The sequence below is a fragment of the Trichechus manatus genome, unplaced genomic scaffold (assembly GCF_000243295.1).
Source record: "Trichechus manatus latirostris isolate Lorelei unplaced genomic scaffold, TriManLat1.0 scaffold00006, whole genome shotgun sequence".
Lineage (NCBI taxonomy): Eukaryota > Metazoa > Chordata > Mammalia > Sirenia > Trichechidae > Trichechus > Trichechus manatus.
The window spans coordinates 8,280,374-8,299,855 of record NW_004443942.1 but is presented as its reverse complement, the minus strand read 5'-3'; the positions used below and the strand labels follow the sequence as shown (position 1 = coordinate 8,299,855).

General features: G+C 37.2%; 1 protein-coding gene across 3 annotated transcripts in view; it reads left to right on the top strand.

Annotated features, from left to right (window-relative positions):
- SOX6 (SRY-box transcription factor 6) overlaps nucleotides 1–19,482 on the top strand; it is a 431,726-nt gene that overhangs the window by 400,583 nt on the left and 11,661 nt on the right. For all 3 annotated transcript variants that reach the window (XM_023737515.1, XM_004369676.3, XM_004369675.3), the window contains 2 exons: nucleotides 15,019–15,252; nucleotides 17,848–18,064. In XM_023737515.1, the coding sequence (XP_023593283.1) occupies nucleotides 15,019–15,252; nucleotides 17,848–18,064 (451 nt within the window). The remainder of the gene's footprint in view (nucleotides 1–15,018; nucleotides 15,253–17,847; nucleotides 18,065–19,482) is intronic.

Below are 19,482 nucleotides of genomic sequence, written 5' to 3'. Positions count from 1 at the left end.
CCCCTGATTCCCCATGTCCATTCAACCAGCTCCTAACCCTCTCTGCCTTCCCCTCTCACCTCTGGACAGAAGCTGCCCCTTTGGTCTCTTGTATCTACTTGACTAAGAGGCAAATTCTTCACGAGTATCACTTTATGTCCCACAGTCCAGTCCAATCCCTGTCTGAAGAGTTGGCCTCAGAAATTCTTTTAGTTCTGGGCTGATAGAGAATCTGGGGGCCATGCTTTCCAGGGTACTTGCTTTCCAGTCTCAGTCAGACCATTAAGTCTGGTCTACTTACTAGAATTTGAGTTCTGCACCCCACCTTTCTCCTGCCCCATCAGGGACTCTCTGTTGTGTTCCCTGCGAGGACATTCATTGCTGGGAGCCAGGCACCATCTAGTTCTTCTGGTCTCAGGCTGATGACGTCTCTGGTTTATGTGGCTGGAAAAAAAAATTTATGCGTACACTATTTAAGGGGCCCTAGTGGCACAGTGGTTAAAGCAATTGACCGCTAATCAAAAGGTCAGCAGTTTGAAACCACCAGCAGCTCTGCAGGAGAAAGATGTGGCAGTCTGCTTCTGTAAAGATTTACAGCTTTGGAAACCCTATGGGGTAGGTATGAGTCGGAATCGACTTGATGGCAGTAAGTTTTGTTTTGGATTTTATATATGTCTAGAAAGCAGTTCGAATCCACCAGCTGCTCCTTGGAAACCCTATAGGGCAGTTCTACTCTGTCCTATAGGGTCACTATGAGTCAGAATCGACTCAACAGCAACGGATTTCATTTTATTTTTTTGATTTTATGTCTGTATATATCTATCTATGTATCTATGTGTGTGTGTGTGTATCTATCTATCTATCTATTTCAGAGAATTTCTTGATGTAGACAAGCTTGATAGTTGAGGGAAATAGAGTATTTGCTTTAGTAGGTTAAGAACTTTAGGATGAAAACAGAAATGAAAGTTTACCCATGGTCTTCCCCTACATTGAACAAATGAGGAATGAACACTTAATCAAAGTACCGTAAGTAATTCCTCTTTTATTCTTGCACTATTGGTTCCTATTTTTTTTCACCAATTTTTAGCGTAGAAGAACTATGAATCCTTATCTTGCGTTTGGCTGTTAATTATGCCTTCTCTAAGTCATTCTACCCATTAGTAGGTCACTCTTTGCTAACCTACCTAGCTAATTATCTACAAAAGGCATAGAGAGCAAACCATACTCTCCTGGCATCCCTTCTTCTCAGAAAATGAACACATCACTTCCATAATGATTAAGGCTCTTGCTCAGCCATGAAATATGTTTTCCTGCCAAGTAAACCACTAGGATAGCCAAATCCTTTTTCTTTTTTCTTTGCACAGGAAAATCAAATTTGAATTCCAAGCAGCCTTCTGATAATGAAAGTAAGTTCACATTCTGGCAGGAAGTAAGAATGAGAAGTTAATAGAAGGCTTCCATAATCATAGACAGACAGCTGTCAACCATTCCTTCGACACAGTGAAATAGAGCTCTTCCATATTAAGATAAATTTGATAGGGATAAACATTGGTGAAGAAATCTGACCTGTGTAATATAAATATCCTCCTTCTTTCCTAATTTTTTAATATTTTCTTCTAAAATTCCTTCATCTTCTATATTTTTTGATGCAGTAATCATTTTCTCTAGTTGTTGTTGTTAGTTGTCATCGAGTTAATTCCTACTCCATGGCGACCCCGTGTGTTCTGAGTAGAACTGCTCCATAGGGTTTTCAAGGCTGTGACCTTTCAGAAGCAGATCACCAGGCCTGTCTTCTGAGGCACTTCTGGGTAGGTTTGAACCTCCAACTTTTCAGCTAGTAGTCCAGTGCTTAACTATTTGTGGCACACAGGGATTCCTTTTTCTCTATTAGCCCAAATAAACAATCAGTTGCCGTCAAGTCTATTCCAACTCATGGTGACTCCAGAGTAGAACTGTGCTCCATAGGGTTTTCAATAGCTGATTTTGGGGAAGTTGATCTCCAGGCCTTTTTTCTGAAGTGCCTCTGGGTGGACTTGAACTTCCAACTTTTCAGTTAGCAACTGAGCTTGTTAACCATTTGTATCACCCAGGGACTCCAGCCCAAACAAGGGGTTATCATATGCATCTTGTAACTCTTTCCAAAATCCCACACAGGAGAATCAGCTATTCTATTGATAGGCTGAAGTACTGCGATCGTTCTTTCAAGCAATCCTACAGTCTATGTGTATGTCTCTTTTTATTAATAAGCAACCAGTTATAGCATTTTTGCTCTTCCTAATAATTCTTTTGTTAACAAGACCATCTTTTTGGATTCACAATGGTATGAATATGTCACATATATCTCAGGCCCCTAGAAAAAAGAACCTTTTCAAAAAAGATCTTTTTTTGTTTCTTGTTGGATTGGTTGGTTTTCTGTTTTATTTTGGTTGTTTCGTCCTTCCTTCCTTCCTTCTTCCTTTCTTCCCTTTCTCCTTCCCTCCCTCCCTTCCTCCCTTTCTTTCTTGCTAACAAACAGCTAAAACAGTTTTATTGTTGAGTAGTACCACATTGTATGGATACACCACAATTTGTTTATCCTTTCTCCAGTTGTTTCTAGTTTGGGGCTATTATAAATAAAGCTGCTATCATATTCTTACATAAATCTATTTCTGGACAAAAGTTTTCATTTCTGTTGGGTAAGTACCTCAGAATGGAATTGCCAGGTCATAGGTAAGTATGTATTTAACTTCATAAGTAACTGTCAAACTGTTTTCTAAAATGGTTATGCCAATATATTAGAGTTCCAGTTGTTTCAGGTCCTTGCCAACATTTAGTGCCATCCTAGTGGGTGTGAAATGGTATTTCATTGGGGTTTTAATTTGCATTTTCCTGATAACTAATAATATGGAATATTTTTTCATGTGTTCATTGGCTATATTTTCTTTTGTAAAGTTTTTAAGTCTTTGGCCCATTTTAAAATTATATTGTTTACATTTTTTGTAGAAGTTCTTTATATATTCTGGATAAAAATTCTTGTCAATATATGCATTGTGAATTTCCCCCCCCCCAGTGTGCTTTGACATTTCATTTTCTTAACAATGACTTTTGAGGAATAGAGTTCTAATTTTGATAAAGTTCAATTTATCATTTTTCCTGTATGTTTAATTTTTTTTGTTTTGTTTTTGCCATATCTAAGAAATATTTGCTTGCTCCATGGTCCCTAAAATATTCTCCTGTGAATGTAATAGTTTTTTGCTTTTAGTTTTATGATTCATCTCAATTTAATTGTTGAGTATAGTGTGTGATAAGAAGTCAAGGTTTATTATTTTTTTCTGTATATTTATCCACTTGTTCTAACACTATTCATTGAAAAGACTGCCTAGGTCTTTATTGAAAGTTGACCATATATATGAGGATATTATTATGGATTCTTTATTCTGTTCTCTGGTCTATTTGTCTAACTTTATGCCAATACAATTACTGTACTTTTTTCAAAAAGTGATGAAGTACTTTTTAGTGTAAGTCTTGAAATCAGAGTTTGAGTCCTCCAACTTCCTTCAAGTTTATTTTGGTTGCTCTTACTGTTTACTTTTTCATATACATATTAAAATAAACTTGTCAATTTCTTTAAAAAAAGACTTTAAATATTTACTGAGATTGTGTTGAGTCTACAAATAAAATTGGTGAGAACTGATATCTTAACAATACTGAGTCTTTTGATCCATGAACATGGTATATTGCTCCACTTATTTAGGTCTTCTTTAAGTCACAAATGTGTTGCTCTCAGTGTAGAAGTCTTCCACACATTTCATTAATTTTATTCCTAAATATTTTATTTTCTGATGCTATTATAAATGTAAATTTAAAAATATTTTCTAGCTGTTTGTTGCTAGTATATAGGAAAAATAATTCATTTCCATATTCTTATACTATATACGTCAACAAAGAAGCCCCAGTGGAACAGTAGTTAAAGTGCTTGGCTGCTAACCAAAAGGTCGGTGGTTCAAACCCACCAGCCACTCTACAGGAGAAAGATGTGGCAATCTGCTTCCATAAAGATTTACAGCCTTGGACACTCTCTGGAATAGTTCTACTCTGTCCTATAGGGTTGCTATGAGTTAGAATCGACTAGATGGCAGTGGGTTTGGTGTTTTGATACTGCTACAGTGTTAAATTCACTTATTAGTACTAGTAATTATTTTAGATTTCTTTGGATTTTCTATGTAAACAATTATGTCCTCTACAAATAAAGATAATTTTATTTATTGTTTTATAATTTTTATGCTTTTTATTTCCTTACCTCTAGAAGAGAATTGATTAGCAATGGTAAGAGAGGACATCCTTGCCTTGTTCTTAATCTAGGAAGAAAGCATTCACTAGTTCACTAATGAGTATGATGTTAGCTATAGGTTTTTTTAAAATGTCTTTTATCAGACTGAGGAAATACCCTTCCAGTCCTAGTTTCCTCAGGGCTTTTATCATGAATGGGAGTTGGATTTTGTCAACACTTTTTATGAATCTATTGTGATGATCATGATGTTTTGTTTTGTTTTTGCTTTGTTCTGTTAATACAGTGAATTATGTTCTGTGATTTTCAAATGTTAAACTAATTTTGCATTCTTGGGATAAATCCTACTTGGTTATGATGTATTATTGCATATTGCTGTATTCAGTTTGCTAATATTTTATTAAGAATTTTTGTATTTAATTTCAAGTCTCTGTCAAGGTATGCTTGCTTCATAAAATTAAGTGGAAAGCATTTCTTCTTCCTTTACTTTCTGAAAAATTATGTTTTTTAAAGATTTTTTTTCCCCTTAAATGTTTGATAGAATTTACCAGTAAAACCATTTGTGTGTGCAGTTTTCTTTGTGTGAAGGTTGTTGGATAAAAATTTAATATCTTTATTAACTGTATTCAGATTTTCTATTTATTTTTTTGTGTGATTGACTCATTTCTTTTTTTTTTTATTGTGCTTTATTTTTTTGTGGTATTTCTTTTTTTATTGTGCTTTAGATGAAGGTTTACAAAGCAAATTAGTTTCTAATTAAACAATTAATACACATATTGTTTTGTGACATTGGTTGCCAACCCCACGACACGTCAACACTCTCCCTTTCTCGATCTTGGGTTCTCCATTACCAGCTTTCCTGTCCTCTCCTGCCTTCTCATCCTTGCCCCAGGGCTGGTGTGCCCATTTAGTCTCATTTTGTTTTATGGGCCTGTCTAATCTTTGGCTAAAGGGTGAACCTCAGGAGTGACTTCAGTACTGAGTTAAAAGCGTATCTGGGGGCCATACCCTCAGGGTTTCTCCAGTCTCTGTCAGGTCAGTAAGTCTGGTCTTTTTTTGTGAATTAGAATTTTGTTATACATTTTTCTCCAGCTCTGTCTGGGACTCTCTGTTGTGATCCCTGTCAGAGCAGTCGGTGGTGCTGGCCGGGCACCATCAAGTTGTGCTGGACTCCGTCTGGTGGAGGTTGTGGTAGTTGTGGTCCATTAGTCCTTTGTACTAATCTTTCCTTTGTGTCTTTGGTTTTCTTCATTCTCCCTTGTTCTAGTCGGGGTGGGACCAGTGGAGTATCTTAGATGGCCGCTCACAAGCTTTTAAGACCCCAGACGCTACTCACAAAGAAGGATGTTGAACATTTTCTGTATAAACTATGTTATGCCAATTGAGCTAGATATCCCCTGAGACCATGGTCCCCAGCCCTCAGCCCAGTAATTCAGTCCCTCAGGGAGTTTGGATGTGTCTATGAAGCTTTCATGATCTTGCCTTGGTCAAGTTGTGCTGACTTCACCAGTGTTATATACTGTCTTACCCTTTGCTAAAGTTACCACTTTTTTCTATTTCACTGATTATCTCTTTATCTGTTCTGACATTCTCTGAATTTTATTTGGATTGTTTTCTTCGTTTTTATTTAATGTAATTATTATTATATGATAGTATGATTTGCTATTTGTTTTAACTGTTTTTTACTTTCTGTTCCTCCTTTCCTGCCTTTCTTTGCATTAATTGAACATTTTTTCAGTATTACATGTGAATTACTCTATTGGCTTTTTAGCTATACCTCTTTGTATTTTTTTTTTTTAAATTGGGTTGTTCTAGGGATTGATTCTGCATCCTTAATTGAGTGTCATTACAGTACCACTTCACATAAAATAAAACAATCTTCTAGCAATTTAATTACATTTACTACCCAAAGGTTAATGTGCTATTTTTGTCACATACTTTACTTTTTCAAATGTTATAAATCCCACAATAAAATATTCTACTTTTGTATTAAGAGGTCCTTTGTCTTGACTTGATGACAATGGGTTTGGGATTTTTTTTTTTTTTTTTTTTGGTTGTCATTTAAAGACATTAAATAATAAGTTATTTATTAAAGAAATTCATAGAAGGATTTTTTTTTTCTTCATTTAGTCACTTATTTATCATTTCTTGTGTTCTTCCTTTCTGCCTTGTATATCCAAGTTTCAATCTGGTGTTATTTCTTTTTGTCTTGAATAATTACCTTTAATATTCCTTAATATCTCTTTTGGTGTAGGCCTGCTGGTAACAACTTCTCTCAGCTTTCATTTATTTAAAATGTTTGTATTTCACATTCATTTTGGAAGGATATATTCCCTGAGTGTAAAACTCTGGATTGAATTTTTTCAGCGTTGTAAAGATGTTCCATAGTCTTCTGTCCTCCATTGTTTCTAATGAATAGTTAACCATCTTTTGTCTTTTGTATTATTATTCCCCTCTGTGTACTGTGTCCTTTTTTTTTTTTTTTAATTTGAATTTTCTCTTTATCTTTGGTTTTCAGCAGTTTAACTAATGCTTAGGTGTGATTTTCCTTGTATGTATTCTACCTGGGTTTCTCTGAGTGTCTTGAACCTGTAGGTTGATGTTTCTTGGCAAATTTAGACAATTTTTAACTAGTATTTCTTCAAATATTTTTCAGTCATGATTCTCTGTCTCTTCTCTTTCTGATCTACAATATTACACATATTTTTGGATGCTTTATCTTGTCCCACTTTTTGCTGAATCTCTGTTTAGTTTTTTGGGTTTTTTTCCTTTCTGTTTTTGAGACTGGATAATTTCTTGTCTTTCTATTTTCAAGTTTACTGACTCTTTATTACGCACTCCAACCTTCTGTTAAGTGCATCCAGTGAATTTTCATCTCATATATTATACTTTTCAGTCCTAGAATTTCATCTGTTTCTTTTTATAGTTTTCATTTCTCTGCACAGTTTCCTCATCTGTGCATTCATTATTACCATCTTTTTCTTTAAGTTGTTGAGCATATTTATAATGACTGGTTTAAAGCCCTTATCCACTGATGATTACACCATCTGGATCATCTCAGGTTCTTTTTCTTTTCTTTTTTTTTTTTTGGTCTCTGGCTCACATTTACCTGATTCCTATTATGATTAGTCATTTTTTATTATATATTGTACATTGTGGATTATAAGTTGTAGAGATTCTGAATTCTGCTATCTTCCTCTGAGGAGCATTTTTGTGGTAGCAGGCAGTTAAAAATTACTTACTGATTTCCTTGAACTTGTAGAGGCTTAATTTTGCACTGTGAGGGAGAGTTGCCTTCAGTTTTGTTTTTAGACCTAGGATGTGTCCTTATTCCTGGAGTTCAGCTTCCATTCCTCAGGATTCCATGGAAATTGATTCCATTAAATGGAAAGCCCAATGTGTTTACCAATCCCCTCTATCTTGGTAGGATTCAAATCCAAATTCTGTTTCCCTTACAGTGGACAACAGTTTAAATCTGCTTAGATTTTTCAGATATACAGCACTGTTTTCCACTGGACTCATTGGTCTTCCTGTATATGCAAAGTTTTAGAATCAGTCACTCTGGAAGCCTCAAACTTTGTCTTCTGACACTTTAAGCCAATTCATCTGTGACTTTCTGTTTGAATTCTAGCGACTTCATGCTATACTGACTGGGGAGTGTTTTCATTGCCAGTCGCTTGTTGTTTTCATTCTCACTCAGGTTTTTTTCAATTCAATTCAGTTTTTCTCAATTTTTTTCTTTCTAGCATTGAATCCTCTCCAGTTTTTGCTTAATTTTGGTAGCACTCAAGTGCCTTCAAGTAGTTGTTTTTACATATTTTGTCCATAACTTATAATTATTATCTGTTGGAAGGTTCGTCTGATATAAGCTATTCTGCCATTATCAGAACTAGATCCCAGAACAAGATCTTTTGTGCCAGTGTTCTGCATGTATTACATTCATTCTGTTTGACAAAAAGGAGATTTTAATGGGCCTGTGAGAAGGTATTTGTTCACTTTATTTTTCTATATTCTTTATTAGCAATTCACTAGTAATCACTGAGGCTATTTAATGATAATTTCTCATTTGGTTTCCATTTTTACCTCTTTTAGAACATATTTATTTGTTCAAGTTACTCGCCTGCTTAACAACCTTAAAGCCTTCTTGGCTTGGCATTCAAGGTACTTAGTAATCTAACCTCTACTTATTTTTCTGATTTCACCCCTTATTTCCCCTATTTTTTCCCCATAAGTCCAAGCATAGCCATCTTCTTGTTATTCCCTAAGATATACTGTGTTTTTGTCACTCCTCTGTGCCTTTATTCACACTGACTCTCCAGCCTGGAATGCCTTCACAATCATAACTTCTGCTGAATTCATACTCTTCCTTTAAGATGCTGCTCGAGCACCACTTCCTCTCTGAAGCCTCCCTGACATTCATTTGTGTCTGCCCCAACAGTGTTAATAGCTCCTCTTCTCTGCCTTCATAACATCTTTAAATTACCTTTGTTAGCACTTATATTGTTTTATTATTATTCTTATTGTGCATTTGGTGAGAGTTTACAGAGCAAATTAGTTTCCCACTCTACAGTTTGTACATAAAGTGTTCCATGACATTGGTTCCATTCCCCACAATGTGTCAGCACTCTCTCCATTTCCATCCCAGTTTCGCCGTTTCCTCTTGTCCTGATTTTCTACTCCTTCCTGCCTTCTCATTTTGCTTTCAGGCAAATGTTGCCCTTTTGATTTTATATAATTGATTGTTCTAAGGAGCACATTCCTCTCGGCTGTTATTGTTTATTTTATGGCCTGTCTATGGTTTGGCTGAAAGGTGGTCTCTGGGAATGGCTTCAGTTCCAGTTCAGGAGGCTGCCTTAGGGTCATAGTCTTGGGGTTTCCTCCAGTCTCTGTCAGACCAGTAAGTCTGGTCTTTTTTGTGAATTTGATTTTTGTTCTACAGTTTTTGTCCCATTCTGTCAAGGACCTTCTGTTGTGATCCCAGTCAGAGTGATGGGTATTGGTAGCCAGGTATCATCTAGTTCTTCTGGTCTTGGGGTCATGTAGGCTATGGTTCATGTGGTCCATTAGTCATTTGGGCTAATTGCTCCCACGAGTCTGGTTTTCTTCACTCACCTTTGCTTCAGATGGTAACAGACCAACAGTATCTTAGATGGCCGTTCACAAGCTTTTAAGACTCCAGACACTACTCACCAAACCGCTGATACTGTTTTGTAATTTTTTAATTTATTTGTTTCTCCCACTGGATCAAACTCCTTAAAAGCAAGGCACACGTGTTATTTATCTTTGTATACCCCAGCACAAACTGGGCACATCTAAAATTTGTCAGAAGTGTTTGCTGAATTAATACATAAATAAATGATTACTAAACACTTTATGGAAACCCTGGTGGCGTAGTGGTTAAGAGCTATGGTTGTTAACCCAAAGGTTAGCAGTTCAAATCCACCAGGCACTCCTTGGAAACCCAGTGGGGCAATTCTACTCTGTCCTGTAGGGTCGCCATGAGTCGGAATCAACTTGAGGCAATGGGTTTGGTTTTTGGTTTAAACATGTTACAGAGTTAGTCAGAGTTCCTCCTTAAAGAGAACATTACACTTGCCCAAACCTACACATTCGCTCACTCACATAAACCTTGGAATTTATTGAGGAAGGGGTCTCTCTGGGAGCAGTTCAAGACTGTTGCAATAGGCTATGATGGTGAATCTGGCCTGCTTTCCAACCTACCTGGAAAAACTTAGCTTTCTGTCTTTTCTTTAGATCATTGACATCACAGTTTCCTAAGGAGGTCTTTGCCTGGGCAATTTCTATCTTCTCTCCATTGATGAACTGTCTTTCTTCTTCTAAAAGTTCACCCTTTATACAAACAGTGATTTGGGAGATGAAGGATGAATTAGCCAATTTGAGCCTTGTAGGGGAAGTTTAGTGCAGGAGTTCCTAGAGTACAGGGAAACGGCACTTTCCTTTGGTGCCTAGTGTGGTGCTGTTAACCTCCTGGCTTTTCAGTAGCCATATTTTAAGACCACTGTTGAAAGGAGTCACTAGTAATAAAAGACTCTGAGTTCAGCTGGAAAGCACTAGTCTCCAGGTACACAGCTGTGGGCCTCGACTTCTTCCAATTGCTTTCCTAGAGAAGTCATATCATTAACATTGAACTCAAGAATGATTCCTCTGCTATTAAAAGGGAAAGAAGGTGCCTCAGAGAATTATGAGACATTCTCTAGGACAAATCTGGATTCTGACATGGAGCCGTGGCTATTTTAGGATGAAGTGCTTAAAAAAAAAAACAAACGATGTTATTTTCTAAAATGAATGAAGCAGTATGAAGACACAGTTGATAGTACATTTTTAAATGATAACAGAAAGTGAATTTTAGGTTTCAGATACACAGAGTAACAGAATAATTATTTTAAACAAATCTATAGTCTTCTATAGAATTTTCCTTATCTGTTTAAAAGGGCTTTCAAAATACGAAATTTTCATTTTTAAATTTCTAAATTTATACACATGTATACAGTCATATGTATTTCAGTTGCTGCAATTTTGCAGCATTTCCCTGATCATTTTGTTTTACAGAGCAAAGTTTAGGGAAATTTAGGGACACTTTATAAATGTGCTTTGACTTTGTGGCCTCCTGATACTTTCTTAAAATTCTGATTCCAAGATTAACTAGTACCCAGATTGTGAATTCAAGCTGATGCATTGTCAGTTTTCAATGAAAAAGGAAGTAATTTTGGGAACTATTTTCTATCAAATATTTGTTGAAAAGCAACTTTCTGCATAATACTCATCCAGATGCTTCTCTGAATTCCATATAAGCTGTATATGGCATGGCATAGTCACTGCCCTCAAGAATACAGAATAGAGGAAACCCTCAACATTTCTTTGTGAGGAAATTCTGGTTTATAGTATTATAGTTGCTGTACAAACCCCAGGTGACAACTCAGGTATTATAATCCCAGGGAAGGATATAGCTACTTTCCAAGATTCTAGTGGTAGTGACTAAAGCAAAAGGGTTCATGGTGGTGCAGTGGTTAAGTGCTAGGCTGCTAACTAAAAGGTCAGTGGTTCAAACCCTCCAGATGCTCCACTAGAGAGAAATGTGGCAATCTGCTTCCTTAAAGATTACAGTCTTGGAAACCCTGTGAGGAAGTTCTACTCTGTCCTAGAGGTTTGCTATGAGTTGGAATCAACTGGATGGCAATGGGGTTTAAGCAAGAGTACATTTTCATTGCAAAGCTGATTTGTTGTTATAGTTGTTTATTGACTGTCTAGTTAAGAAGGAGAGTGGCATCCTGGGCTTAGTTTAAATAGTCATAAGGTAGCCTGAGAGTACTACATATTTGGAAGATAAGTGAGAAAGGATGTAAAAATGAGAACAAGTGGATGAGGTAAAACATTGTCCCAGTTATGATTTTGCAAAGGGCCTTGGGTACTACAAATCTGTGTACTATTAAGAGTCATTGCTATAGCTGATGCTTGATAAGATGTCAGGCACAATTTTAAAGGTGGTTTCAAACTTTACTCTTCCTGAGTAAGTCTCTTCTTCTTCCTGAATCTTGGTTTATTTTTATACAACATTCCTAGTTTAGCTTAGCATGTCCTCATTCTTTTTTCATTTCATTCTTCCTGCAAGGGAGAAGAGGAGGCAAGGAAAAGGAGGAGATATGAACATGTCCTAGAGTATTTTCTCTTTTTCCCTTCCTTAGTCTCATTTCTATACTATGCACTGTGGTTGAATTTGTCAATTTCTGGGTGCATTCCTTGTGAATTCTAGAGATGTGCTGTGTAATTAATTCAGTGTCAATCAGTGTGGTATAGATAATATGTACATGGAAGGGAGGGGCAAGATCAGTGTAGGAAGTTAGTGGAGGTGGGTCCTGAGCTCTGCTCCTGGGAAAAGGGTAGAATTTGGTAGAAACGAAGAGTAGAAAATATATGCTAAGAGGGCAGAATAACAGAAGAGGAAAATGGGAATTGGACAGGTGTAAGACATAGCTGAGGGACTCCATCAGTATGGAGTAGAGAATATAGAATGTTTCTCTATACTAAAACCAGAGTCTAAAAATCCACCATGATCCCTGTTAGTCTCTAGGAGATTAAAATTTACTGTTCACAATGAAATACATATTTTAAGTGGATAAATAAATAGAAGTTGACTATTTGGTTTTGCCAGAGGTGGAGAGAAAGTTATGACAGTAAAACCAGATCTCAAATGTTAATCACCTGTGGCATAGTAGTTAACTTAGAATAATATTGAAATGTTTTTGCATCTGACATTCTCCACAAACCTGTCTGCTTTTATGTGTAGGCATGCAAGTATATAAATTGCTGAATCCATGTCAGTTTGTAAAGTAATGGCACTGAGGGCCTCATAAATTACCATGGTGATCCTCAGGAGAAGACACTGTTGTATCTGAATGAGTGTTTCACTTCCAGAGTAATGTATGCCTTCATCTGGCCCAGCAGTCAGCATATTGCCCTGTGTTGATGGATATTGTCAGCTGGAAGCTACACTACATTTCACTGCACAATATACATGGCTGTCAAAGCCGTATAAAGTGAAATCAATTTATCCTGTATGGTCAGTGAATTTTAAATGAAATTAATGTACTGTGGGTATGGTGGCAAAAAGGTAGCATATTAGTTATGCATCCTGGGATCTGAGATTTTCATATAAGGAATTGTTTTGTCAAGTAGGCCTAAAAGAAGGACTGTTTATAAAATATGTTATTTTTGTAGATCTTCAGAGAGTGGTTCACCTCACCCCCTTTCAAGTTTAGAAAAGAATTCACAATATTAGCCAGTTTGGCCCTTTAATCCTGTCTTTTCTTTGCAATAAATGATGCCCATATTTGCCAAATAATAGTGCATTTTAATGTTCTAATTTATTACTAGCCTTGACACAAACAAATTCCTACTTAATCAAGATATCTAGAAATAGAGTAGAAGGGCCAAAGATTGATTGTGTCATGTTGTTCTGTATAATAACTCCACTGAGCTGAAAGGATTTACTTTTTTCCAGAAAGTTAAAATCTTAGTTTTAACTTATATTTTGATTCTAAACTTTGGAGGGTAGGCTTTCCTGTTTAGGCAGTTAAGCTTGGCTGAGGCCATCAATCCAACCACATTGTATTTAGCTATAGAAGTTTTCAGTGTATAGGGAGATATTCAGTAGATACCACATTGCAAACCACACATCCATGTGTCATACTGATAGGGTGCATGAAAATACAGAAAGAGCTCCATTTATTCATTCAATCATTCATTAATTTATTTAACATGTTTTCCTAACTGTAACTGCATGCCATATACTTTACTGGATCCTAGGCATACAGCAGTATACAAGAGTCAGTCCCTACCCTCAAGGAGCTTTCAATTTACTCTGTTACTAGAGCCAGCTCTTATGAAACTATACAGTATAAGGAATTTAGACATAGTTTCATAGGAGGATGTTGAAGAACTAACTTTAAACAACGGGAAAATATATCAGGATTCTGGAAATGAATACCTCTTAGTTTACTACTTTTGCATATAAGTTAAAAACCAAACAATCTTTTACTTAATAAATATTTATTGAATATCTATTATGTGAGTTATCCAAAATACAAGAATAAGTACAACATAATCACTAACTTTAAGGATCTCATATTCCTGGGAATGGGGTAGAAAGATTAGATGGAGATAGTCACATAAACAAGTAATTACTATGGACAGGGGCAGATTAACCAGTAAACATGGTATGCACCTGCTTACAATAAGCAAGGCGTGCATGCGCTTAGTTGTGCTTAGTTACTAATCTGTAGTCCACGGTTTCTCATGGGTGCATTACAGATTAGTAAGTAAGCACAAGCAAAGTGCTCTCTTGGCACCCTGTTTACTTCAATGTTGCAGCACTTACAGCACTCTGTTATAATTGTCTGTTCAGGGTCTGTCTCCCCTCTGAACTCTGAGTGCCTTAAAAACAGTGGCTGTTTTATTCATCTCTGTATCTCTAACAACTGGCACAAAGCCTAGCTCGTAGTAATTGCTCAATTAATATTTTTCATTGAATTAATTAATGAAACCCACCAATAATTTGACTAGGAGCTGAAGGATGAGTGGGATGTAGTGTTGTGAAGTAGGAGAAGGGTCTTCCAGGCAGTGAGAAGAGCATGAGACAAGGCACAATGTTATGAAAATGTGGGGAAAGGTATAGTTTGAAGTGGCTGGGAGTTTTGGCGAATGAGGCTAAAATGATAGATTAAGGGTCAGCTTTTGAAGGAAGGAATTATGGCAGGCAAGTTTACCATAAAATAATACCAGTCAATGCTTTATCATCACATGGAATTGATTATAGTAAATATGCTAAACCCATTGCCATCGAGTCATAGTGACCCTATAGGACAGAGTACAACTGCCCCATAGGGTTTCCAAGGCTGTAATCTGTATGGAAGCAGACCACCACATCTTTCTCCTGTGGAGTGACTGGTGGGTTCAAACTGCTGACCTTTCAGTTCACAGCCTCGCACTTAACCACTGCGCCACCAGGGCTCCTTAGTAAATGTGCTAGGTCTATGAAAACATGCAAAATTAATTCTTCCCTGTCTGTCTTTGAGACCTACATCAGCAGGGCCTGTAGAACGATCATTTGAAACTGTATTCTGCTTCCAAGAGGTCACTTAGAAATAGAAGACAAGGGCCGAGGGAAAACAGCTGAACCAGGCAGCAAGCTGTCTTGCATTATCCAGATAATAATGCTTTGCACCCATCTTGTTCTTCCTGCCCTGACATTACAGGAAGTAAAGCAATGAATGGCTCTGCAGCTAAACTACAGCAGTATTATTGTTGGCCAACAGGAGGTGCCACTGTGGCTGAAGCACGAGTCTACAGGGATGCCCGCGGCCGTGCAAGCAGTGAGCCACACATCAAGCGACCAATGAACGCATTTATGGTTTGGGCAAAGGACGAGAGGAGGAAAATCCTGCAGGCCTTCCCCGACATGCATAACTCCAACATTAGCAAAATCTTAGGTGAGTACAGCAACTGATGCTGATTTTCTACCCCATGAATGCCCCCGGGAGTGGAAAGCAAGGGCATAATTAGGCTCCTAAACGAGATTGTGATTTGCAGAAGTTAAATGTAATTCGGTCAGCTGCTCCAGGAGGCCTGAAGTCTTTGTTATCTGTGCACTCCCCAACCTCAACTATGACGTTTAGAGTTAGGAGATTATTACATCCACCAGGTGCCAGGGCAGGGCTGGCTAAAAACTTATTTGAGAGCCAAAATTATTTATAGTATGTGTTAATACTGTGTATTTGGCATCTCGGAGAGGTTACCGATAAACAGCAATCATGGAGACAAGCTCTATATTTTTTTCTTATTGTCGTCTTAAAATATTAAGTTGCTACAAAGTCGTTGGAAACACTCATAGACCTTACAGTTTTCTGCTTTAGTATGCTTGGGTTCATGTGTCCCACTGAAAGAACTCATCAAGGACCTGGAGTAAACCCAAAAAGGGTGTGAAATTCATGGAGTGTAGAACAGTGCCTCTAAAGATAACTTTAAAACTTATAAAATAAAGCTACGTTCACTTTAATAAGATATGACTAGTTCAGATTTCATAGCAGTGAGTTGAACACATAGACCACAGGGCAGAGGCCCATTCTGTGGTAAATTGCCAGAGTGAGTCTCCTGTTTCTCGAGATTAAACTCAAGCCTTGTTCTATTGGTATAAAGCTTGCCTAGTGCAGACTATACAGTTTGGAATTATTATGCTCAACATATTGAACATATTTTATTCAACATGCAGCATGACGGTCAACATGTTGTCTCTTTAAAAAGAAAAAACACAGAAGGCACTGTTCTACTTAAGCTGTCATGATGTGACAAAATCTCAAAGGAAGCCATTTAAGAAGCTAAAAAACATTAGAGACTTAAACTGCGGTTTTAATTTTTTAAATGTTTTGTTCAGAAGCAATAAATATTTAACCTGAATAAATATCAGTGATCTGAACATACACAAATACACATGTTTTGTCACTGTGTAAATAATTTAACTTGATTTTGAGACATTGAGCACTGACCTCTAAGAAAATTTAAAACACACATAAGATTGAATAGTGGTGTTAATGTTAAAATCCAGGTTTTTCTTTTTTTCTTGCCTTTTACCTTCTGAATTTCAAGGTGGATAAAAAATGTCACTAGCAATTAAGTGGGGTTTTATTTTCAGATTTTCAGAGAGATGCATAAGAGTGTTATTCTTTTGAATTTAAATACCTTTCAAACTGAAACGTTCCTATTAGATGTATTTTATATTTTTTTTTATGATTAGAAGACATTTTTTAAAAAATCAGTGTTTCTCTGTCCTTACAGTTTGATATCTAACTCTGAAATTTTTATATTTTTTCTGCTATTTTAGTAGCAACATGAGGAAGCTTTCAAATGGGCATAGAACCTCTCTGTTTCCATTTTGGCAGCTGTGGGGAATCCGTATTATTGGTGTGCATTCTGCGAAAAAAAATTATTAGTAGTATAGTAAGTGTATTCATTAAAATGTAAACTTTTAAGCACATGCATTTCAAGAGTACCAAGAATTCTCTGTTAACTGGGGGCATTAAGCTGTCTGGAGCCAGTGGAACACAGAGAAGCCTATCTGCGTAGACTTTCTATGCAACTTTTGCACAACAATCAGGAAAAACAGGGATGGATGTGCTATTAAAGCAGACCAGGATATTGCTGGCTACAGAGAATATTTGTACAACTTTTCCATTTGTTTATGTATGAAAAATCTCCACTAAAGAATAGCTAACATCCAGTCAGCACAGCTGTTACTGCTTTATTCACCAGCAAGACACAAAAATGCAATTTGATACATATAAAAAAACACATCCCTTCTTCGTCAAGTGTTTAGATAATTCTTTATAAACAATATTACAGAAGTGAATACTTTTCCTTCTTCCTGTATAAACCGTATTAAAATTTTTTGTACTTTTATTGGTACAGCTTTGAATGAAAATTTAGAGTACTTGAAAATAGTATATATAATTGCAACAGTACCTTCTGGTTCTAAAGCTACAACTTCTTAAGTAGAGTTTAGGGTTTTTTAAATTATTCTAGGCCAGGGACACAGTGTACATAATAGTTTTATGTATGGAAGAATGTCCACATGTACTGACATCTTATCAAAGGCTAGCTTCACTGCAGATGCTTGGTGTGTGAGAGATGTTTGAATTTCTGGGACCAGATTGCTTTTTCTGAGCATCTTCTGTCATACTAGAAAGTATGCTTAGGAAGCTTAGATTTTTCATCCTCTTGAGAGAGATACGCAGATGATGGGGAAGACCTTGGTATAGGAGATCTTCAAGCAGCAAAGATATGTTTTAAAGCATTATGCTTGTAGCATCAGCTTTAAATTATTGAGAGAAATAATACAGTAGGTGCGTCATGTACAAAATTATTTTTTGCTCTGTAATCTAAAAGAGTATCCGAAGACTCAGTGGTGTGTGGTAATAGAAATTATGCCGAGCACAGGTGAGTGAAGCGAAGGCAAGGTATATTTCTAACTGTATTTGCCTGGCATATGTTGCCTTGGCCACTTGGGTACTTAAGGCTGTTTTTATGTCTAGGGTCTCGCTGGAAATCCATGTCCAACCAGGAGAAGCAACCTTATTATGAAGAGCAGGCCCGGCTAAGCAAGATTCACTTAGAGAAGTACCCGAACTATAAATACAAACCCCGACCGAAACGCACCTGCATTGTTGATGGCAAAAAGCTCCGGATCGGGGAGTATAAGCAACTGATGAGGTCTCGGAGACAGGAAATGAGGCAGTTCTTTACTGTAGGGTGAGTACTCCTGTATTTAGTCACCTGGGCTTTTCTTTCCCAGTAAGAACTGCAAGATGCCTAGTGGCAGTGTGTTTGGGAAGGCGATTAGGGAAGAGAGGAGGTTGTGACATGCCGAAGGAGCTTGGCTAGGATAATCATTGCAGTGTCACAAGTGCACAGCCTTGCAGCATGGCTCCTGCTGAAATCAAAACAAACCTGCAACAGCCCATTCCCAACTGATCACTCCTTTCATTGTCTCCCAAATTACTCTAAGATGTCCAGTGCCCACACACAGAGTTTCTGGTAGTTTATTTAAACACACATACAGGGAGAAAAAAATAAAAACTAACCTTAAGAAATCCCCAGAAGCTTTCCAGCTTCTTTGGGTGGTGCTTCTGACTCTAATCACAATAGTCTGCTTTTGTTGTGGGATCTACCACAAGATAATTGACCTTGACATTGGTTAGAGGACCTCATTTTTGGCATAAGATCCAGAACTCTTGTTGCAGTAAATTATTCTGTGGTGGAAGCAGTAACAATGTGGATTTTCTTGCTTAAATCACAAACTAGACATGTTTTTGATATCTTCAAGTCTGATTTCATGTCATTTTGTTTAAAAATTAGGTAATAGATTTCTGGTATAAATTTCGACTTGGCTGACTGGCTGTCTGCATTCAGAAGAGGCCCCTTATAACCACAGTAGTCAGGATAAGTGGGGACACAGATGCCTGTAGATTCCAGCACACTCAGACCTGGAAGCACAGCGCCTCTCTTTCTACACAGGTCCGTTAAAAAAAAAAAAAAAAACCAAACCCGTTGCCATCAAGTCAATTCCGACTCATAGCAAGTCTATAGGACAGAGTAGAACTGCCCATAGAGTTTCCAAGGAGCACCTGGTGAATTCAGACTGCCAACCTTTTGGTTAGCAGCTGTAGTTCTTAACCATTACGCCACCAGGGTTTCCAGAGGTCCATTAGGGGGTGGCAAACAGAGGCCAGGAGCAGCTGGAATCAAGTTGGGGAGACACTTATGAAGGGGTGTGAGAGCATGAAGTGGAGTAACTTGAGAAAGAATCAAGGAGCTGGGCTATGCCAGGGAAATAAGAAAGCTTTTCTTGAAGGTGGAGAAAAGAGATACCTTAAAGGAGAAGTAATGGCTATTCATTTTTAAAGACACTCAAAATATAACCCCATGGAACAAAAAGTTGGTTTCAGAAGCATGTGTTTAAAAAGCATAAAATTAATTTGGAATAGAAAGGTTATGGAAGCCCCACAGACACATCCAAACTCCCTGAGGGAATGAATTGCCGGGCAGAGGGCTCTGGGGACCATGGTCTCAGGGAACATCTAGCTCAATTGGCATAACACAGTTTATAAAGACAGTGTTCTACATTCTACCTTGGTGAGTAGTGTCTGGGGTCTTAAAAGCCTGTGAGC